The sequence below is a fragment of the Aquarana catesbeiana genome, linkage group LG12 (assembly GCF_042186555.1).
Source record: "Aquarana catesbeiana isolate 2022-GZ linkage group LG12, ASM4218655v1, whole genome shotgun sequence".
In the NCBI taxonomy this organism is placed as follows: Eukaryota; Metazoa; Chordata; class Amphibia; order Anura; family Ranidae; genus Aquarana; species Aquarana catesbeiana.
Window position 1 is genome coordinate 22,246,868 of NC_133335.1, and position 19,659 is coordinate 22,266,526.

General features: G+C 47.6%; 2 protein-coding genes across 3 annotated transcripts in view; one reads left to right on the forward strand and one right to left on the reverse strand.

The window, feature by feature from the left end:
- SLC2A4RG (SLC2A4 regulator) overlaps positions 1-5,707 on the forward strand; it is a 48,939-nt gene extending 43,232 nt beyond the window's left edge. The window contains exon 11 of the mRNA XM_073607384.1: positions 5,557-5,707. Within this exon, the coding sequence (XP_073463485.1) occupies positions 5,557-5,575 (19 nt within the window). The 3' untranslated portion in view covers positions 5,576-5,707. The remainder of the gene's footprint in view (positions 1-5,556) is intronic.
- ZBTB46 (zinc finger and BTB domain containing 46) overlaps positions 487-19,659 on the reverse strand; it is a 101,563-nt gene continuing 82,390 nt past the window's right edge. For both annotated transcript variants that reach the window (XM_073607381.1, XM_073607380.1), the window contains exon 6: positions 487-8,429. In XM_073607381.1, the coding sequence (XP_073463482.1) occupies positions 8,067-8,429 (363 nt within the window). In that variant the 3' untranslated portion in view covers positions 487-8,066. The remainder of the gene's footprint in view (positions 8,430-19,659) is intronic.

Here is a 19,659-nt window from a genome sequence, read left to right on the forward strand (position 1 = left end):
ATTTACAATGGTCTCTATAGGGCAGGTTTTTCAAACGTATTCATTCAGGAAGTGAAGCCTTGCGGCTACACAGCCTGCTTCCTTACTGCGCATGCGCGAGTTGCGCTGCACGTTCTGAGTGGTCCCTGCTGTCTTCTGGGACCTGTGTGTCTCCCAGAAGACAGTGGGGGGGGGACGGAGGAGGGGGTCAGACATGGCATAGATCGCCGCGGATTCTGGTGCGATCTTTCGCCAGAAGTGGCACCTTTCAGGGGGGAGGAGATACCTGTAATACAGATGTTTGCTCCCCCCTGAAAGGTGCCAAATGTGACAGCGGAGGGGGGGGGGGGGGGGCGGACCGGATAAGTGGAAGTTCCATTTTTGGGTGGAACTCCGCTTTAACCATCCAGCCTTTACCTAGAACTATAATCCCACTTTTGATAGAACGGTCTCTCTAAAACGAAACAATTAAAAAGACATTTGCAAAATAAAGAAACTGGAGTCAGGTTAGCAGCAGTTTTGTGTTTTATTTAGGCTGATTGAATTGCAATTATTCCTAAAATCTAACCCGGTCAGTTTATAACCCACCGTCTGCCAAGCAGAAGATTGCCACGGGCTTACCGTGCCAACACTGACACCCCCTCTCTCTTCTCTCCCACCCACCAACCTAAAATATTAAAACATCTCCATCACAAAACACAAGTTTATAATAATTCTTAAAGTCAATATAATATAGTATATTCCAACAAAAAAAGAAAAATAATTAATCAACATTGCACTGTCTTGCAAAATTTCTCTTGTTTACACGTCTTTTCGGGAAATGTGTGCGTGGGGGAGAGAAGGGGGGCGAGTGTGTGAAATAAATAATATATGTATTTCTATATGGAAAAGCGTACACGCAGCACTCATAGCCAAAAGAAAAAAAATATATATATATATTTATATATATAGATATATATAGATAGATATATATATATCCTGTGAAGTAATTCGACTAAATCCAAAACACGACTGAAAAAGTAAAAAGTTACCGACTTCAACGCAGCCGGGAAAGCTGCAAAAAAAATCCAGTTTTTGCATTTAATAGTATAAATAGTTCAATTTTTTTTTTTTTTGTATGTTAAAGGGCAAAATTCCTGATAACGCTACACATCATCAGATGAAAAGTTTGGTATTGGTGTAAAAAAAAAAAAAAAATGTCGTTCCACCTCAGAACAATTTGGGTTGTGAATGAAGGCAAAAAAAAAAAAAAACACAAGTTACTTTCATTGTCCACTTTGTTTTGTAACGCCTGTACAGACTCTTGAAGTATATCGAAACGTTTACCGTTCTATTTGTTGCTTTGGAAAAACTTCAGACCCAATCTATTGATTAAAAAACAAAAAAAAACAAAAGTACATATTTTTTAAAATAATTTTGGATGAAGGGCAAAAAGGAATTTACACTTCTGTTAAATATTTACAACCCACTGGGGAGATTTCCCTCACTTCCTGTTCCTCTGACACCTCACTTCATGTTCCAGCCCTGTACAAATAAAGCTTTGGATGAAGTTTTGCATCACATTATTGCAACATGCAAAACTCAAAATTTTTCAGAGGTACACATCCCTTGTAATAGAAAAAAAGCATGACAGGACCTCCTAAATATGAGATGTGGGGTCAAAAAGACTTCACATTTCATATTTAGACTTAAATGCAATAAAAAAAAGATCTTTTTTTTTCAATAAAAAAATGTCCCTTGAAGGCCGTTCGGCGGATGTGAAGTTTGACTTCGCTTGCATCATCCAACGTCATTGAGTCGAGTGGGGGTCCATCATTCTAACTTAACTAATCCTTGTTTTTGTAGAATTCTCCTTTAAGAGGGAGTGGCAGGGGGCGTGTCCTATGCCCACCTACTTTTGCTAGTAGGTGTCCCTTGTTCCTATCCCAGAATTTTGGAAGGTATGTATTTTGTACCTTCTTTACAATAAATGGTACCACTGTGAAGTCAGACAATGATTGATGGCTTCTACAGAATCGTTCTCTTCTCATGGGTGTCCAACTGGGAGTTCAAAAACATGGATACTTCAAGAGCCTTGACATGACATTACAACACAGGTAATAATACATACATGGGATTTACACAGTTGAGGATTGCTGTCTATGCCTTCGGTATTAAGAATGGTGGAATTACAGTGACAAAGCTGGCCATACATGTACAGATTTCTTTTTTTTTTTCATTTTCCTCCATCCACACTAACAATACAGAGAGAGGAATCCCACCTGCTGGCCTATGATAATCCCACTGGATGCAGCCGCTGTTCGCCTTGACAAATTTCCAGCAGGCTCCTTTAACAAAAGTCGATTGATCGACCAACTTTGGTTGGTGATGCCGGGAGAGCCACACACTGCTTGAATTTCAGCTGAGCCAACAGCAATTGGCCAAATTTAAGCAATGTATCTAAAGGCATACATCCCCTTTACCAATGTAATGTAAATAAGGGGTGTCTTTAGATAAAAACAAACTGTGCAGCTCTGACTAAAGTTGAATAATGTCCTTGCTATAGGTATAGGCCATTTACATACCTCCTGAAGCCTGGCTGGGAGACTCCCAGAGATGGCAGACCTCTATCATACCTTGTTGCTAGGATGTTGCTAAGACACGCCTAGCAATTACCTCTCACCTATACATCACAGTGGCGATCTCCTTTTCTGATTCAAATCCCAACACACGTGTGTTCTCTCTCCCCCCGTTGCAGTAACTGAGCTCAGGGATGAATAGTGAAGTTGCGCATGTGCGGGGGGGGGGGGGGTGAGAGCTCGCTCCTGTGATAGTGGGGGTGAGCAGTAACAGCTAGGCGTGTCTTGGCTATCTCCTCAGTTGCAGCATCTCAGAGCTCAGGGACAGAAAGCCCATGTGAGGGGAGTCAGAGAAGGAGCTCACTCCTGTGAGGGTGGAGCAATAGCGGCTAGGGGTGTCTTAGCAACATCCTAGCAACAAGGCAGAATGGGATGATGCAATCTCTGGGAGTTTTTCTGTCAGGCCTCAGGAGGTACATTGATGGCCTACACCTATAGCAAGGTCATTACCCAACTTTGGTAAAATCTGCGGTTTGTTTTGATCTTATTACCTCTTGATTTTCCCTCTTAGATTGTAAGCTCTAAGGAGCAGGGCCCTCAGATTCATCCTGTATTAACGTGTCTGCCCTCATGTTGTAAAGCACTGCGTAAACCGTTGGCGCTATATAAATCCTGTATAATAATAATCTTCAGATGCCCCTAACCTGCATAGGCAGTTTTTCAGGTAAAAGGTGAACTGTGCCTTTAAGCTGCCCACACATTGCCCAATTTCAGGCAGTTCCTGTTGGCTAAGATGAAATCCAAGCATCGTTGTGGCTCAACAAATGTGGAAAAAAAAAATCAATCGACTTTCATTAAAGGAGCCTCCTGGAAAAATGGTCAGCTGAACAGCGCCTGCATCCAATCAGATTTCCCAGAAATTTGACAGCTAAATAAGGACTGCATCCAATCAGATGCAGCCACTGTTCGGGTATTAACAGAATAGTTTATTAATCCCGAAAGGGAAATGATTACATAATTAAAAGTGTTGAGAAAGCGGCGGGTGCTGCTATTGGTCGGATCACAACAGCCAGCGATGCAGATACCTCCCATCCACACTGATTAGCACGAAAGTGGGAATCAAGCCATTTCTAGAGATGTAATGCTACCATAAAAATAGAGCCTTTCCTGCTTGCTCCTCTAGAGGGAGCTGTCCCCACAGTCATCTCAGGAGACCCGAGGGCTGTGTGCGGTCCGGAGCCCTTCTCTGAAAACTGCTGTTGTGAGAGGGGGGAAGGTGACGCCACAGGTGGCTCGGACCTCGCACGCCTCTCCTGCAGAAGTGGAATAAGAAGTGCTGAAAAAAACATTTCCATAAGCTGAACTGCCTTCTGAGCAGCTTATTTATGTCAGTGATTGCTGAACTACAAGTCTCAGCAGGCTTGCCGCAGCCTCATTGTGCGGTTATTACCCAGTGAAAAGCCAATGTGATTTCCAGAACCAGACATGCATCCTGTATTTACCCCCCACCAGCAGATAAGGAGATCCGGGGGGAGGGGAGATGCATGGCAATCCTGGAATTCTAACCAGACAAGATGGGCTCAGCTGGCCCTCCTCCCAGTCTTCTCCATACGTGATCTCTCTCTTTAATAAAGGAATAATCTCCCGCATGTGGTCAGCCAGCTGCGTCTAACTAGGAGCCACTAATACAATTATTATATAATTATGGGGGAAGGGCAGAGGGAACGCCGAGTCCCACCGGGCCGCCACTTCCTGTCTTGTAATCGTTAGAGATGTACAAGCAGGGAGGACTGTGCCAGCGGGTGTACCCTGTACAGGGGTGGCACATGCAACCTTTACCATGGATGAGACGTGCACAAAGGAAGCCCCTGGGGGGGGGGGGCTACAAAATGCAGTGAGAGGTCGTGGCAGTGGGGTGGAGTCTTGCTCCCTAATTATATCTCCCCCCTCAGTAGACAGAAGCTGGGATAAGGAACAAGGCTCCGTTCTCACTAGTGCAACATGTGAAGTCGCATGACAAAGTCAAAAACCGTGTATTTCAATAGCCACCACTCTCATTGCTGGGACTCACGTCACATCGACTCCAAAAAAAAGGTCCCTGCACTATTTTGCTGCGACTTAAGTGCCATAGAGTGTAAGAGGCGCATGAAAGTCGCACTAGTCAGTACAGAGCCTTTAAGTCCTGATTCACACCTATGCAGTATGCATATTCCAGGTGCATTTTGCGTTTTTTCCCGATATAAGTTTTTGGAACCAAAAACCAGAAAATGCATAAAATGTAAACTACATCCATAGGAAACCATGTTAAATGGACTGAAGTGTGTTTCTGCAAAACTGAAAATGCACTAAAAAAAAATGCATAGGTGTGAACCAGGCCTTAGTGCATCCAAACCCAAAAAAAAGATTTAGTATATTGCAGGATACCAGTCGCAAGATGTGGTGGCTGCATTCGTTTTCCTAATTTTTAGCCCCGGTTCACGCTTATGCGAAATCTATGCGGATCAGATGCGATCCGAAAAACATAGATTCGCATGTCATGTAAAAAAAAAAAAAAAAAAAGCATTATTTCCAATGAAGGCTGTTAACATCTATGCAGTGCGAATCTGATCCGGTTAAAAAAAAGGGTCCTGTGCTAGGTTAGTGCAGTGCGGTGTGAATTTCGGCTCCATAGACTTCTATGGGACCGGATTGAAATCACAGTCCAGTGTTCATATCACTGCAAATTTTTTTGCCTAGATTTTATAGAAAATAAAATCGCATAAGTGTGAACCAACACTCAGCCCCCCCCCCTTTATTTTCACACAGTGATCCTGCAAATATTTACACACTTCCTGCTTCTGGGTGGCTACGCTCATTTCTCTGCTGTATCTACGGAGGGAGCCATAAGCCGCCAACCAGGCTTCAATCACTAATCTCTTTCCCTGTAAAGGGGCACATGCCTTTGTTCATCTCCATGACAAGGGGGTTGGGAAGGTTAGTAGTTTACAAAAGGTAGCAATAACATTGTTTTTGCTTTCAGTACAGGTCACAGGAAGTGACAAGGACGCAACATTTCTGGCAGGATCAACAGGTATTTAAATCAATTGCTGAAAATGTTCTTGAAAAATGAAAACAGATGCAGCCACCAGGCCTGGTCATCGGCAGTATATGACATATTTGGTTTCTGGGTTTGGTTATCCTGTAAGCACCCCTGACATACCAATAAAAACAAAGTAGTTTTGGCTCCAATCTTTGAACAATCACCCCCGTAAATAGGAAATGTATAACTCTCTTGTTCAATTGCTACCCATTCATATATCATTTCAAGAAGATCTTGAAATGAAATTTCGGGTCAAGTGATGACCGCGTCCAGCTCTGCATGTAAACAGGGCTTACCAACATGGTGCAAAAATTGGTCAACAACCTCATTGGTCAACTTGGCCACGTAAGTGAAGAGCTTCATAGCCAAATCCGACAGACCTTATTGTTTAGTACTGAACTTCTGAGGAGGTTGTGTGATGGACCCACGCCATACTAGATGGTCACTGTGTCCAGGTTTTGATATCAGACCTGCTGGGGGGGGTGGGGGGGGGGTGGAGTTGGTTTGGCCCCATACACAGGATGGACAAGGTCTGAGGTGACCCATGTCTGCCGAAAATTAGTGTGGTGATTCCCAACTCACTGGCGTTGCTCTGATCTCTGAATGCACCTCAGATGTTCCTCTGATCACTAAGGTCCCTCTGATTACTGAGTGCACCACTGGTGTTCCTCTGATCATTGAGTGCACCACTGGCGTTCCTCTGATCACTGAGGTCCCTCTGATCACTGAGTGCCCCACTGGCGTTCCCATGATGACCGAGTGCACCACTGACTTTCCTCTGATCACTGATTGCACCACTGGCGTTCCTCTGATCACTGAGGTCCCTCTGATTACTGAGTGCACCACTGGCGTTCCTCTGATCACTGAGTGCACCACTGGCGTTCCTCTAATCACTGAGGTACCTCTGATCACTGAGTACACCACTGGCGTTCCTCTGATCACTGAGGTCCCTCTGATCACTAAGTGCACCACTAGCGTTCCCATGATGACCGAGTGCACCACTGACATTCCTCTGATCACTGAGTGCACCACTGGCGTTCCTCTGATCACTGAGGTCCCTCTGATTACTGAGTGCACCACTGGCGTTCCTCTGATCACTGAGGTCCCTCTGATCACTGAGTGCACCACTGGCGTTCCTCTGATCACTGAGTGCACCAATGGCGTTCCTCTGATCACTGAGGTCCCTCTGATCACTGAGTGCACCACTGGCGTTCCTCTGATCACTGAGTACACCACTGAGGTCCCTCTGATCACTGAGTGCACCACTGGCGTTCCTCTGATCACTGAATGCACCTCTGATGTTGCATAAAATACTCAGGAAGGTGTCATTGGTTATCTACTGTGTTTTTGGAGACCCCAGAAACTGCTCATCTTTATGGACCCACCAAGTGGGAAGAACACCTACCAAGCAAATATAAACACCTTCCCCTGACTGTGTTCAGCAATTCCAAAATGTTACAGTGGTCGCAACAGCAGGTGGATTAGGAGAGACGTGCTGGAGAGTGGAGAGGTCAGGGGTCAGCCAAGCAGAACAATGGTGGCCATTTTGTGTGGTTAGAGTGCAAGTGGAATTCCCTGTTTTAAGTGGAGTTGGTGCATCAAATACCTGCTGGGATAGGACTGGCTGTGAGATCTCCCCCTCGGCAGGGCCACACTAATCACCGGCTCCTACTTGTATTCTGAAGTGCATCTGCTGCAACATCATTTTCTTTTGCGCCTTCTAGTGGCTTCTTCATAGGAATGTAAGAGCATTTTTTTGGGCCAGCGACACAGGAAACTCGGCTGAAACGGCCAGCTAGTTCAGTCACGCCAGTGCCATAGGGGAAGGAAGATCTTATTTGTTGTGGTCCCAGAGAGTAGTGACAACATGGAGATCAAGTCCCAGCCTACACCCCCCCTCCCCCAACAATAGGTGGAGCTGTTTTCTCCTAGATTTAATAAAGGTGTCTAACATGGCGCAACAAAAGCCCATTAGACTTCTCTAGTTCCTGGTGAATTGGATGAGCTGCAAGTGGTCAACATGAGGACATCTGCTCTCCTTTGTATGAGGAGATTCTCTTCAAAAGGGAGGGGCATTAAAAGAAAAATTAGTAATTTGATGAAACGTCTCATGCAGTGCCTGTGGATGATGAGGGTGGGAAAACCCAAAAACTTTGTACAGTATGGACAGTATGGATCTGGGACGGTTGGTCACCTTCCCTGGATGCCACAGCGGGTGAGGATTTGTCAAGCGGGGGGCTCGTTAACCTTTCTTTGCCAGGTGTTAAGCAGTGCTTGAGGCTCCTCTCACAGGTTGGCCTGGGCACAGTATGGACCTTTAGACATCACATTACCAACTGCACCCCCCCGACATCACACAGCAAGGGCCTGTTACCTCACCAACCAAAAAAATAATAAAAAAAATCTCTCTCTGGAGTTTATAAGAAAATTCAGCCCAGCACCCCCCAGAACTAGGCAATCCAGGTGAACTCTTTCATCGGGCCGCGGCTGACCTCCGGCGTGCACTCTTCGATCTCATCGTCCTCCAGTATGACGTCGTCCTGAGAGGTCTCCGCCTCGTCCTTCCACTTGATGTCGTCATCCTCCTCTCCTCCCATATCCTCGTCCACCTTGAGCTCGTCTACGTCTTCAATGTAGTGCGTTTCGCCCGAGTACACGCCGTCGGGGGAGTGGCCTCCGCGGGCCATGCCTCTTCCTGCACAGTCCATGCACACCCCGTGCCTCCTCGAGCCGTGCTTGATGCCCACGCTGGCGGCAGACATGAAGACGCGATTGCACACCTTGCAGACGTACTTCTTATCCTTGCTGTGGACCTGGACAGAGGAGACAAGGTGGGGATTTAGTTATTACAGGACTGTGTATTCAGCTGGAGCTCCTCTTTAAGATATTCATTCAACAAAGACAACCGCAATACACATATAATAAAATCTTTAGACTGGTGCGATGCGACTTTGGACAAAGTCACATGACAAGTCGCAGCGTATTGATTTAAAGAAAGGCACCCATTACAATCTATGCAACAGTTGCAGCGACTTTTAAAAGGTTCCTGTAATGCTTTTGATGCAGCTTTCTTGCAAGCTTGAGTGCCAGAGAGTGGAAAGTCACATCAAAGTTGCTCTCGATATTTTGCGACTTAGGAGTCGCAACTAGTGGGAACGGAGCCTTAAAGCAGCAGAACTCCAGGATAAGCTTCTGTGCAGGAGCTTCCTGTAATAAAAGACCGCTCAATGATGCTCTCTCTCCTTGTGCAGGGTGACTGGTCTTGTTTCCGCCCCTTCCTGTAGTTTTCTGCAGAGTGTAGTGGGTGAAGCCTGCTAGGCCCCTCCCACAGCTCTGCTCTCTGCGCAGGTTATGTACAGCACTGCTACTTTTACAAAGTAATACCTGGGTTTGAAGACATTTGGTGCACACACACTTCAGGATTTATATGCTTTGTGGCCATTGAGAAATATATTTAAAGCGTTACTAAACCCAGGAGCCTGCATTCACTATAGCTGGTCTCCCACAGAACATGGAAATGCAATAATTTTAGTAAATATAAACTGTTAAATATCCTTTCTCAGCAGCAGTATATAGCAGTCTTGTGACTTTTATTAGTGTCTGGTTAAAGCTTGTAGGAGGAGTTTTCATTCTCCTGTGACTGTCCTATGAGGAGGCAGGACCCCTGACCCATACCTTCCAACTTTCTGAGATGACAATGAGGGACACCTATCAGCAAAAGTATGCAGGCATAGGACACACCCCTTGCCACGCTCCCTTAAAGGAGAATTGTACAACCCACAAGTGCTTTTTTTTAACACTACTATTCCTTTATACTGGCTTTTGGAATTTACAAATGCAGCAATTTAGAAATCAGATGAAAGGTTTAGCGCTGGAAAACACCTTTTAATAGATAAAAAAGTGCATTTTATATGCATCTATATAGATCAGACCAAAATGAGGAGGAATGAGGGACAGAGGGACTTTGCTCCAAATTAGGGACAGTTGGGAGGTATGCCCGACCCTCTGTGTGGACAGTGCTGATTGGCCCTGTGCTGATCACATGCACTCTCCCGAGAAAAAAAAAAAAGCTCTCTAGCAATACACACTAAACTGAGCATGTGAAGCTTGTCCCCTAGCTCTGTACTATCAGGAAATGGATTGGGGACAGTAGAAGAAGAGGAGGATCAAACAGGCCTTTTTACACAATGCAGAGGGTTTCACGGTGAGTATAACCAGCAAGATTTACTGCATATACACACTGATTTTACTGTTGTGGGTTTAGTAACACTTTAAGTGAAGGTCTTTGTGCCCAAATTTCAGCTCTAATGCATCTAGACATTTTGGGGATTTTTTTTTTTTTGGATAGCAAAGGATTCAAATATCTGCAGTTTTTTTTTTTTTTTTTTTTGCCATATCCCCCACTGGGGAGATTTTCCTACACTTTCTGTTGCGGGAGTACCACAGAAAAAGGAAATCTCCCCAAAATAAGGAAAAAACCCCTCTTTACACAGAATTCTGATCTAACAGACTCCTACATCTATGCCAACACCACCAAAAAAAATTGATTGAAAAGCGGAGTTTTTGTTGAACAGAGCGATACCTGCAGGGACATACACTCTTGGAATTTCGGCTGAGCCAGCAGGTATTGGCTGATGTTTGAGCATCGTATCACTTCATAAACCTGTGTATGAAAAGAGCCTCAGCCCCGGCTCTGCCCAGGACACCCCTCCTCCAATGTGATCTCCATGATTAAGCCCCATGGGCAGGGCGAAACGCGTTGGGAGGATCCGGGATGGAGCCTGGGCTGAGGCCCTGTTCATACACAGGTTTTTGTAGTGATGTGCGGCTAAGGACTTTTTCTCTTTTGATGTTGGTATCCACAGAGCTGGGTCCTCTTCTGCACTCCCAGCGGTCTACCATAAGGGAACTCGTTGGGGCCTTGAATAGCACCCGCAGTTTGGAAACTTTAGACAGTTGTCACTGGTATGGGTTTCCCCAGTAAATTTGGTGACAACTGAAAAGTTTAATCCCCCCCAACATCACCCTCTGTGCCAGTGACAATGGTCGCAAGGACAAATGGGATAGAGAATCTCCCAGAGGCAGCAAAAAAAAAAAACCTGACAGGGGTTCTAACCTCTCATCACACCATCCAACACCAACAGTTCTGGCTATACACACACACTGTAATCTGACCGCACACACATTTAAATTAAAAAATTTTACATTCGCTTTGAGATGCAGCCACAGCTTTGCAGGACCGGGATATATATATGGAGTGGATTCATTCTCTGATTGATCGGTTGCTATGGGTAACGCACAACTCTCCCCTAAAAGGAAACGTCTTGTCTGACACTGGAAGTAATAAGGTATGGATCCCTGCCAGGTACAGGGTACCACACAGAATTGGATGTCAGACAGACAGATGGGTGGCGCCCCTGGAGTAAGAGCGCCGGGTGAGACGGTCCCCCGGCTGGCTCTGGTTACACGAGGGAAGGAGGCTCGGCGCAGTCAGATGAGGAGACAGATGGTCTTGCAATTATATGACAGCAGAGGACACTGCAAGACAGAGCGGGCACTGCTGCCATGGCAACCGTGATAGCGGCTTCTTAATGAGCCCGGATAAGTGGCACTGACGGAGTGTCCCTGAGTCTTATCCCCGAGGAGGGGGCACATTGGAGTGGGTGGAGGAGGAAAAACATCATATCAGGCACTCCGTCGGCCTTCTTTACAACGTTCCTCTCCTTAATAATCTCTGCGTGAGGAACTCTATACACTGAGAAGCCAACTGGGTCCTTCCTTTCATTCTCCTGTACTGCCCTGGGACAATCTGTGGGACAATGTTATTGGTCGCCATAGACAACAAAAGCAGTTCTCAGTTCAGATATCGAGACCACAAGAGCAACTAGATTTTCGGCTTTTATTTTCTGACTTGCATTGTGTGAGTGGAACAAAGAGTGTGATTGGTTATTAGGTGGAACTCAGCACAGGGATGGCGGGAACCCCCTCATAATGGGCACAGCAGGTGTACCGACCTGGGAACTCAGCACAGGGATGGTGGGAACCACTCATAATGGGTACAGACCCAATAACTTGGCACAGGGATGGTGGGAACCCCTCATAATGGCAAACCAGGTATATAGACTCAAGACCTCAGCACAGGGATGGTGGGAGCCCCTCATAATGGGCAAACCAGGTATATAGACCCAAGAACTCAGAACAGGGATGGTGGGAACCCCTCATAATGGGCAAACCAGGTATATAGACCCGAGAACTCAGCACAGGGATGGTGGGAACCCCACATAATGGGCAAACCAGGTATATAGACCCAAGAACTCAGCACAGGGATGGTGGGAACCCCTCAATGGGCACAACAAAGAACTCAGCACAAGGATGGTGAGAACCCCTCATAATGGGCACAGCAGGTATACAGACCCAGTAATTTAGCACAGGGATGGTGGGAACCCCTCATAATGGGCACAGTAGGTGTACAAACCTGGGAACACAACATAGGGATGGTGGGAACCCCTCATAATGGACACAGCAGGTATATAGACCCAATAACTTAGCACAGGGATGGTGGGAACCCTTCATAATGGGCGCAGTAGGTGTACAGACCCAGGAACTCAGCACAGGGATGGTGGGAACCCCTCAATGGGCACAACAAAGAACTCAGCACAGGGATGGTGGGAACCCCTCATAATGGGCACAGCAGGTATACAGACCCAGTAATTTAGCACAGGGATGGTGGGAACCCCTCATAATGGGCACAGTAGGTGTACAAACCTGGGAACACAACATAGGGATGGTGGGAACCCCTCATAATGGACACAGCAGGTATACAGACCCAATAACTTAGCACAGGGATGGTGGGAACCCTTCATAATGGGCACAGTAGGTGTACAGACCCAGGAACTCAGCACAGGGATGGTGGGAACCCCTCATAATGGGCAACCCAGGTATACAGACCCGAAAACTCAGCACAGGGATGGTGGGAACCCCTCATAATGGGCAAACCAGGTATACAGACCTGAAAACTCAGCACAGGGATGGTGGGAACCCCTCATAATGGGCACAGCAGGTGTACAGACCCGGAAACTCAGCACAGAGCTCTCGCCAATCGAGTCCCCAGTAGATCTTTCAGGGAACTGTGGATCTGAGTCTCACCAATAGCTTCCCATGGTCCATAATAAGCTGGTCCACTGGCCTGGGCACCCAGAATTGATCTGTCCTCTCTGGTTTAGGAACATTGGCAGTCTATGATTACTTCCATCACTGCCATGGTGTACATATGCAGTGCCTCTCTTTTTAAACTGTCCTACAGGTGTATGACTGCTGCTTCACACTTCCATTGGTCTTCTTTCCCTGACCTTGCACTGTGGTCATGTTATGCAGATGGTTCAGATGTTTTCAGAGCTCTCATGGTCTCAGTGTACAGCCGCTGGTCACCAGCAGAGGGCAGAGTTCACCTAGAATAGTCCTCCCTCCCGCCTGTCACAGGGTGTGTCTGCCTGTCAGCGCTGGGCTTCACCTTACTTCATCAATGTAAAACCTGAGGATTAATCATTAACCGTGCCCTGTAATTTCACGCTGGATTCCTTCATGTGCCGAGTCCTCTTATACACAGGGGTGGACCTGTCGCACACAAAGCCGTCTTATGGGACAGACAGATTTTCTTAAAGACACAGCCCTGCGATTTACTAAGATCTGGAGAGAACACATACGAGGTACACGCCGCCTCATGCCTCTCACCGCTAGGGAACGGAGAGGTAGAGGACCGATCCAGCGGAGTGGTGTACTAAACAGAACCACTTGTGTCATAGAAATTTATTTTAGGGGATTTCCTGGAGTACGGCGCAGAAACTACAAGGATTTCCTCCGCCCACAACACCACCTGCTTGTGAAATCTGGTACTTTGGCGCAACCGATAAATACAAGGGTTCCATATTAGAACCTCAGAATTACACTGGGGGTGGAGGAGAAGGGGCGGTTTGGTCCCTAGAATAGCCTGACTGGCTCCTGAATTCTGAATTTGTCCACGCCCATGTTAAAGGATGAGTCCACAAACTGTAAATGTCTTCTACAAACAAAGAGATTTTTAGTTCTGTTCAGCCAGATTTGTAATTCAGCTAGTAGTAAGGGAGTGAGAGAGACAGGAAAGCAGCGAGGAGGGAGGGAGGGAGGGGTAAGGGAGAGATATGGAGATGAGAGAGAGATATGGAGACAAGGGAGCGATATGAGAGAGAAGGGGGTAAGGGAGTGATATGGAAACGAGAGAGAGAGGGGGTAAGGGAGAGATATGACAGAGAGAGAGGGGTAAGGGAGAGATATGGAAACAAGAGAGGGGGGGGTAAGGGAGAGATATGACTGGGAGAGGGGTAAGAGAGAGATAAGACAGAGAAAGGGGTAAGGGAGAGATATGGAGACGAGAGAGGGGTAAGGGAGAGATATGGAGACGAGAGAGGGGTAAGGGAGAGATATGGAGACGAGAGAGGGGTAAGGGAGAGATATGAGAGAGGGGGGGTAAGGGAGAGATATGACAGAGAGAGAGGGGTAAGGGAGAGATATGACAGAGAGAGAGGGGTAAGGGAGACATATGACAGAGAGAGAGGGGTAAGGGAGACATATGACAGAGAGAGAGGGGTAAGGGCGAGATAAGACAGAGAGAGGGGTAAGGGCGAGATAAGACAGAGAGAGGGGTAAGGGAGAGATAAGACAGAGAGAGGGGTAAGGGAGAGATATGACAGAGAGTGTGAGGGTTAAGGGAGAGATATGACAGGGAGGGAGAGGGGTAAGGGAGAGATATGACAGAGAGAGGGGGGTAAGGGAGAGATATGACAGAGAGGGGTAGGGGATAGATATGACAGAGAGAGGGGGGGTAAGGGAGAGATATGACAGAGAGAGGGGTAAGGGAGTGATATGGAGACAAGAGAGGGGTAAGGGAGAGATATGAAAGAGAGAGGGGTAAGGGAGTGATATGGAGACGAGAGAGGGGTAAGTGAGTGATATGGAGACGAGAGAGGGGTAAGGGAGAGATAAGACAGAGAGAGGGGTAAGGGAGAGATAAGACAGAGAGAGGGGTAAGGGAGAGATATGACAGAGAGAGAGGGTTAAGGGAGAGATATGACAGGGAGGGAGGGGGGTAAGGGAGAGATATGACAGAGAGGGGGGGGTAAGGGAGAGATATGACAGAGAGAGGGGTAAGGGAGTGATATGGAGACGAGAGAGGGGTAAGGGAGAGATATGACAGACGAGAGAGGGTTAAGGGAGAGATATGACAGAGAGAGGGGTAAGGGAGTGATATGGAGACGAGAGAGGGGTAAGGGAGAGATATGACAGACGAGAGAGGGTTAAGGGAGAGATATGACAGAGAGAGAGGGTTAAGAGAGAGATATGACAGGGAGGGAGGGGGGTAAGGGAGAGATATGACAGAGAGAGGGGGGTAAGGGACAGATATGACAGAAAGAGAGGGGGGTAAGGGAGAGATATGACAGAGAGAGGGGTAAGGGAGTGATATGGAGACGAGAGAGGGGTAAGGGAGAGATATGACAGAGAGAGGGGTAAGGGAGTGATATGGAGACGAGAGAGGGGTAAGGGAGAGATATGGAGACGAGAGAGGGGTAAGGGAGTGATAAGACAGGGAGAGGGGTAAGAGAGAGATAAGACAGGGAGAGGGATAAGGGAGTGATAAGACAGAAAGAAGGGTAAGGGAGTGATAAGACAGAGAGAGGGGTAAGAGAGAGATAAGACAGGGAGAGGGATAAGGGAGTGATAAGACAGAGAGAGGGGTAAGGAGATACTACGATGAGACAAAGAGGTGAGGGAGAGATATGGAGACAAGAGAGAAGTAAAGCCCGGTACACACTACAGCTCTGGTCGGAGCCACTGTACTAACCATGCGAGATTAGTCCAGCGATCTTCCCCACTGTGCTGTTGTGTTCTGACAGGAGGATGCCCACCCCCCACCACAACACTCAGATCAGCGCTCTCAGCAATCTCAGGCTAAGAGCGATGATCGGGAGTCGGCTGCTGGTTTTCCAGCATGCACCTCCAACAGAAGCTGCCCGCACGGCCAGCTTCTCTAGGACAGACTGACATACACATAGACCGATTGTTGGATGTTTTTTTGTTTGAACCGGCCGTTGTCTCCCCACATTCGGCCCGGGTGTACGAGGCTTAAGGGAGAAATAGAGAGAGAGATATGGAGGCAATAGAGAGAGACAGAGAGGTAAGGGAGAGATATGGAGGCAATAGAGAGACAGAGAGGTAAGGGAGAGGAGAGAGAGATAAGGGAGAGATATGGAGGCAATAGACAGAGAGGTAAGAGAGAAAGGTAGGCAGGAAAGCAATGGGGTGAAAGAAAGGTAGTGAAGAGAGACAAAGAAGCAATGAGATATAGAGAGGGAGCAAGAGACAGAAAAGCAATCGGGGGAAGACAGAGAAGGGAAAGCAACAGGGAAGGAGAGATACAGGGAACAAATGGTGGAGAGAGACACGGGTAAATTAAAGGCAGGGAAGGTTAAGGAAGCGAGAGACAGGGAAGCAATGGGGTGAAAAGAGGTAACGGAGAGAGATGGGGAAGCAATGGGGGGAAGATAGAGAATTAAGGGAAAGAGATAAAGGGAAGTAATAGGGAGGAAGAGAGAAGTGGGGGACAGAGAGGCAACTAGGAGAGGAGAGAGAGTGAAGCAATATGGTGAGAGAGGTAACAGAGTGTCAGGGAAGCAATTGAGAGTGTATGTGCACCCAGAATGGAAATCATTTTTGTGTTTGAGAAGAGAGATGACAAAGAGAGAGATCTAATGGAAAGAGAGGGAAGTGAGGGAGAGAGAACAGAGAGAGGACAGGAAGGGATGAAGGAGAGAGAGAGAGGAAGGGGGGAAAGAGAATAGAGAGAGAAGAGGGGGAGAGAGGAGAGGAAGGGATGAAGGGGAGAGAGAGATCGGAGAGAGGAAGGGATAAAGGAGAGAGAGAGGAGGGGGGGGGAGAGGGCAGAGGAAGGGGAGAGAGAGGAGAGGAAGGGAAGAGAGAGGAGAGGAAGGGAAGAGAGAGGAGAGGAAGGGGGGGGAGTAAGGGATGAAGGGGACAGAGATCAGACAGAGGAGAGGAAGGGGAGAGAAAGATCAGAGAGAGGAGAGAAAGATCAGAGAGAGGAGAGGAAGGGGAGAGAAAATTCAGAGAGAGGAGAGAAAGATCAGAGAGAGGAGAGGAAGGGATGAAGGAGAGAGGAGGGGGGGGGAGGGAATCAGAATGAGGAGAGAAAGGGATGAAGGGGGGGAGAATGAGAGAGAAAGAGGAGATGAAGGGGAGAGAGAGAGAGGAGAGGAAGGGGGGAGAGATCAGACAGAGGAGAGGAAGGGGAGAGAGAGGAGAGGAAGGGATGAAGGGGAGACAGAGATCAGGGAGAGGAAGGGGGGAGAGAGATCAGAGAGAGGAGAGGAAGGGATGAAGAGGAGAGGAAGGGGGGGAGATGAAGGGATGAAGGGGGAGAGAGAGGAGAGTAAGGGGAGATAGATCGGAGAGAGGAGAAGAAGGGATGAAGGGGAGAGGAGAGGAAGGGGGGGGGAAAGGAGAGGAGGGGGGGGGGGGAGATCAGAGAGAGGAGAGGAAGGGATGAAGGGGAGAGGAAGGGATGAAGGGGAGAGGAAGGGGGGAGAGAGGAAGGGATGAGGGGGGAGAGAGATCAGAGAGAGGAGAGAAAGGGGAGAGAGATCAGAGAGAGGAGAGGAAGGGAAGAGAGATCAGAGAGAGGAGATGAAGGGGGGGGGGATCAGAGAGAGGAGAGGAAGGGGAGAGAGATCAGAGAGAGGAGAGGAAAGGATGAAGGAGAGATCAGAGAGAGGAGAGGAAGGGGGAGAGAGGAGAGGAAGGGGGTAGAAAGATCAGAGAGAGGAGAGGAAGGGGGGAGAGAGGAGAGGAAGGGGGTAGAGAGAGGAGAGGGAGAGAGGAGAGGAAGGGGAGAGAGATCAGAGAGAGGAGAGGAAGGGATGAAGGAGAGATCAGAGAGAGGAGAGGAAGGGGGTAGAAAGATCAGAGAGAGGAGAGGAAGGGGGTAGAGAGAGGAGAGGGAGAGAGGAGAGGAAGGGGGTAGAGAGAGGAGAGGGAGAGAGGAGAGGAAGGGGGTAGAGAGAGGAGAGGAAGGGGGGAGAGAGGAGAGGAAGGGGGTAGAGAGAGGAGAGGGAGAGAGGAGAGGAAGGGGGTAGAGAGAGGAGAGGAAGGGGGTAGAGAGATCAGAGAGAGGAGAGGAAGGGATGAAGACAGAGAAGGTGTGTGACGGGAGTGTCTATACAAAACATACAGCCAGGCAGACGGGGATTATGGGGAGCTTAGGGATCTCCTCCCAGCTGCTGAAGCCTTTGCTCTGCCCAGGTAGACAGGCACAAGGTACCCACTGAAAGAAAAAGAAAAGAAGTCTGTATTGCATCAGCCAATCAGATTTTCCTGCTCATTTGTAACCCACACACTGACAATAGAATTCCTTGGGGAAATGAGACCCCTCCTCATTCTGACACTTTGGATCATTAGAGTAAAGGGACACTTTTGCACGTGGGGCCTATTTATCCTCTTGGGCCAAAAAAAAAAAAAAAAAAAAAAAAGTAGCTCAGTGTTACCCCATAACATGATCCATTTGTAGAGGAAATGGTAAATAAGGCCGGGCATTCTGAGCGGTGAATGAAACCCTGCCGGTCACAGGATGTGCTGGGAGGATCACCTCCATACAACCATCTCACAGACAGGATGGAGCCGCCCAGCAATGACCCACTTCCCTTCCTTTGGCCACTTCACATTTGAGGTCAGTCAAAGGAAATGGTCAGACTCTGGCGATCCCCCCCCAGCAATGCAGCCCCATTTTCAGCAGGCGATTGCATGGCTTCATAAGACGGGTGACACAGAAATAAAATCAGGTCATGTATATATATATATATCAGTAAAGACTTCTCCAAACAATACAGACTTCTAGATGAACCCTTAACATGGAACTCCAGGTTGTGTCCTGCTACTGAACAGTAATTGGGTGTATTGTTCTCTTCTCTGCACGCTGGACGTGCCTAGTAACTTTTAAAAGCTCAGCTTCTCTTCTCTTTTCATTGAATTTCTGGACAGAGTAGAGAGAGGGTTGGAGCATCTGTCAGGTTTTATTTGCCATCTGTGGCCTCCCATTGGAGAGGTTAGTCATCACTTCCTGTCAGCACAGGAAGTGAGGGTAAATCTCTCTAATGGGGGGTCACAAGAAAGAAAAAAAAAAACATGACAGAAATGGTAACTCTATCCAAAACTAAAACAAGTTGAACTGAATAGAATATGGAGACTGCTGAACTGCCTCTGAAAATGCCAGCTGTCCGGCCATCGCTGGCCAATAAACTCTGCGTCCCTGATCTGGAACCAGCATGAAGCCAGACAAGTCCAAACTCTTACATTGCAGAACTTATTTGGGGTCAGAGCCAGAGACAGCCAGGGAGGTGGCATTTTCAAAAGAAATGCTCGGCATCGGCAGTTTACATATTGTCGCAGTATGGGCTTCCTTAAAGGCGTTCAAAGCGTCAGAGATTTGTGGGCAGGTGGATGCGGTCCTTTAAGTCCGACAGCGGTCTCCATGGTAACCAAACACTGCTTGCTGCGAAAGTAATAGGCTCATATCACCTCCTCGGCCTGTTCTCCAATTAATAAGACATCATTATGAGCGCACATCATAGCCGGACACAAGGGGACGGGATTTAAAAGGCACAATTCTGACAGACATAATAATGCTGTATTTAAAGGGAGCTTGTTAGGACGGAAAACTTGGCCGAACGCAATCAGGATTTCCAACATGACCGATTGCCGTTTGTTAAAGAAAAATTATTACTGTTTCCTGATCATTCAGTTGCTGCATAATTCAGAGTGCGTATGCTGTATAGGACGGGTGTCTACAGGCTACTGTCCAGCATCTGTCAGGAAACTACCACTTCCAGCCTACCCAGCATCTGCAGGGCAAAGGGCTGCCCCCATTTCTTAGCTTGGATGATACCTACTTAAGCCACGCCCACTGGTACTGCTGCCAAACCACCAATCTTTAAAGTGGAA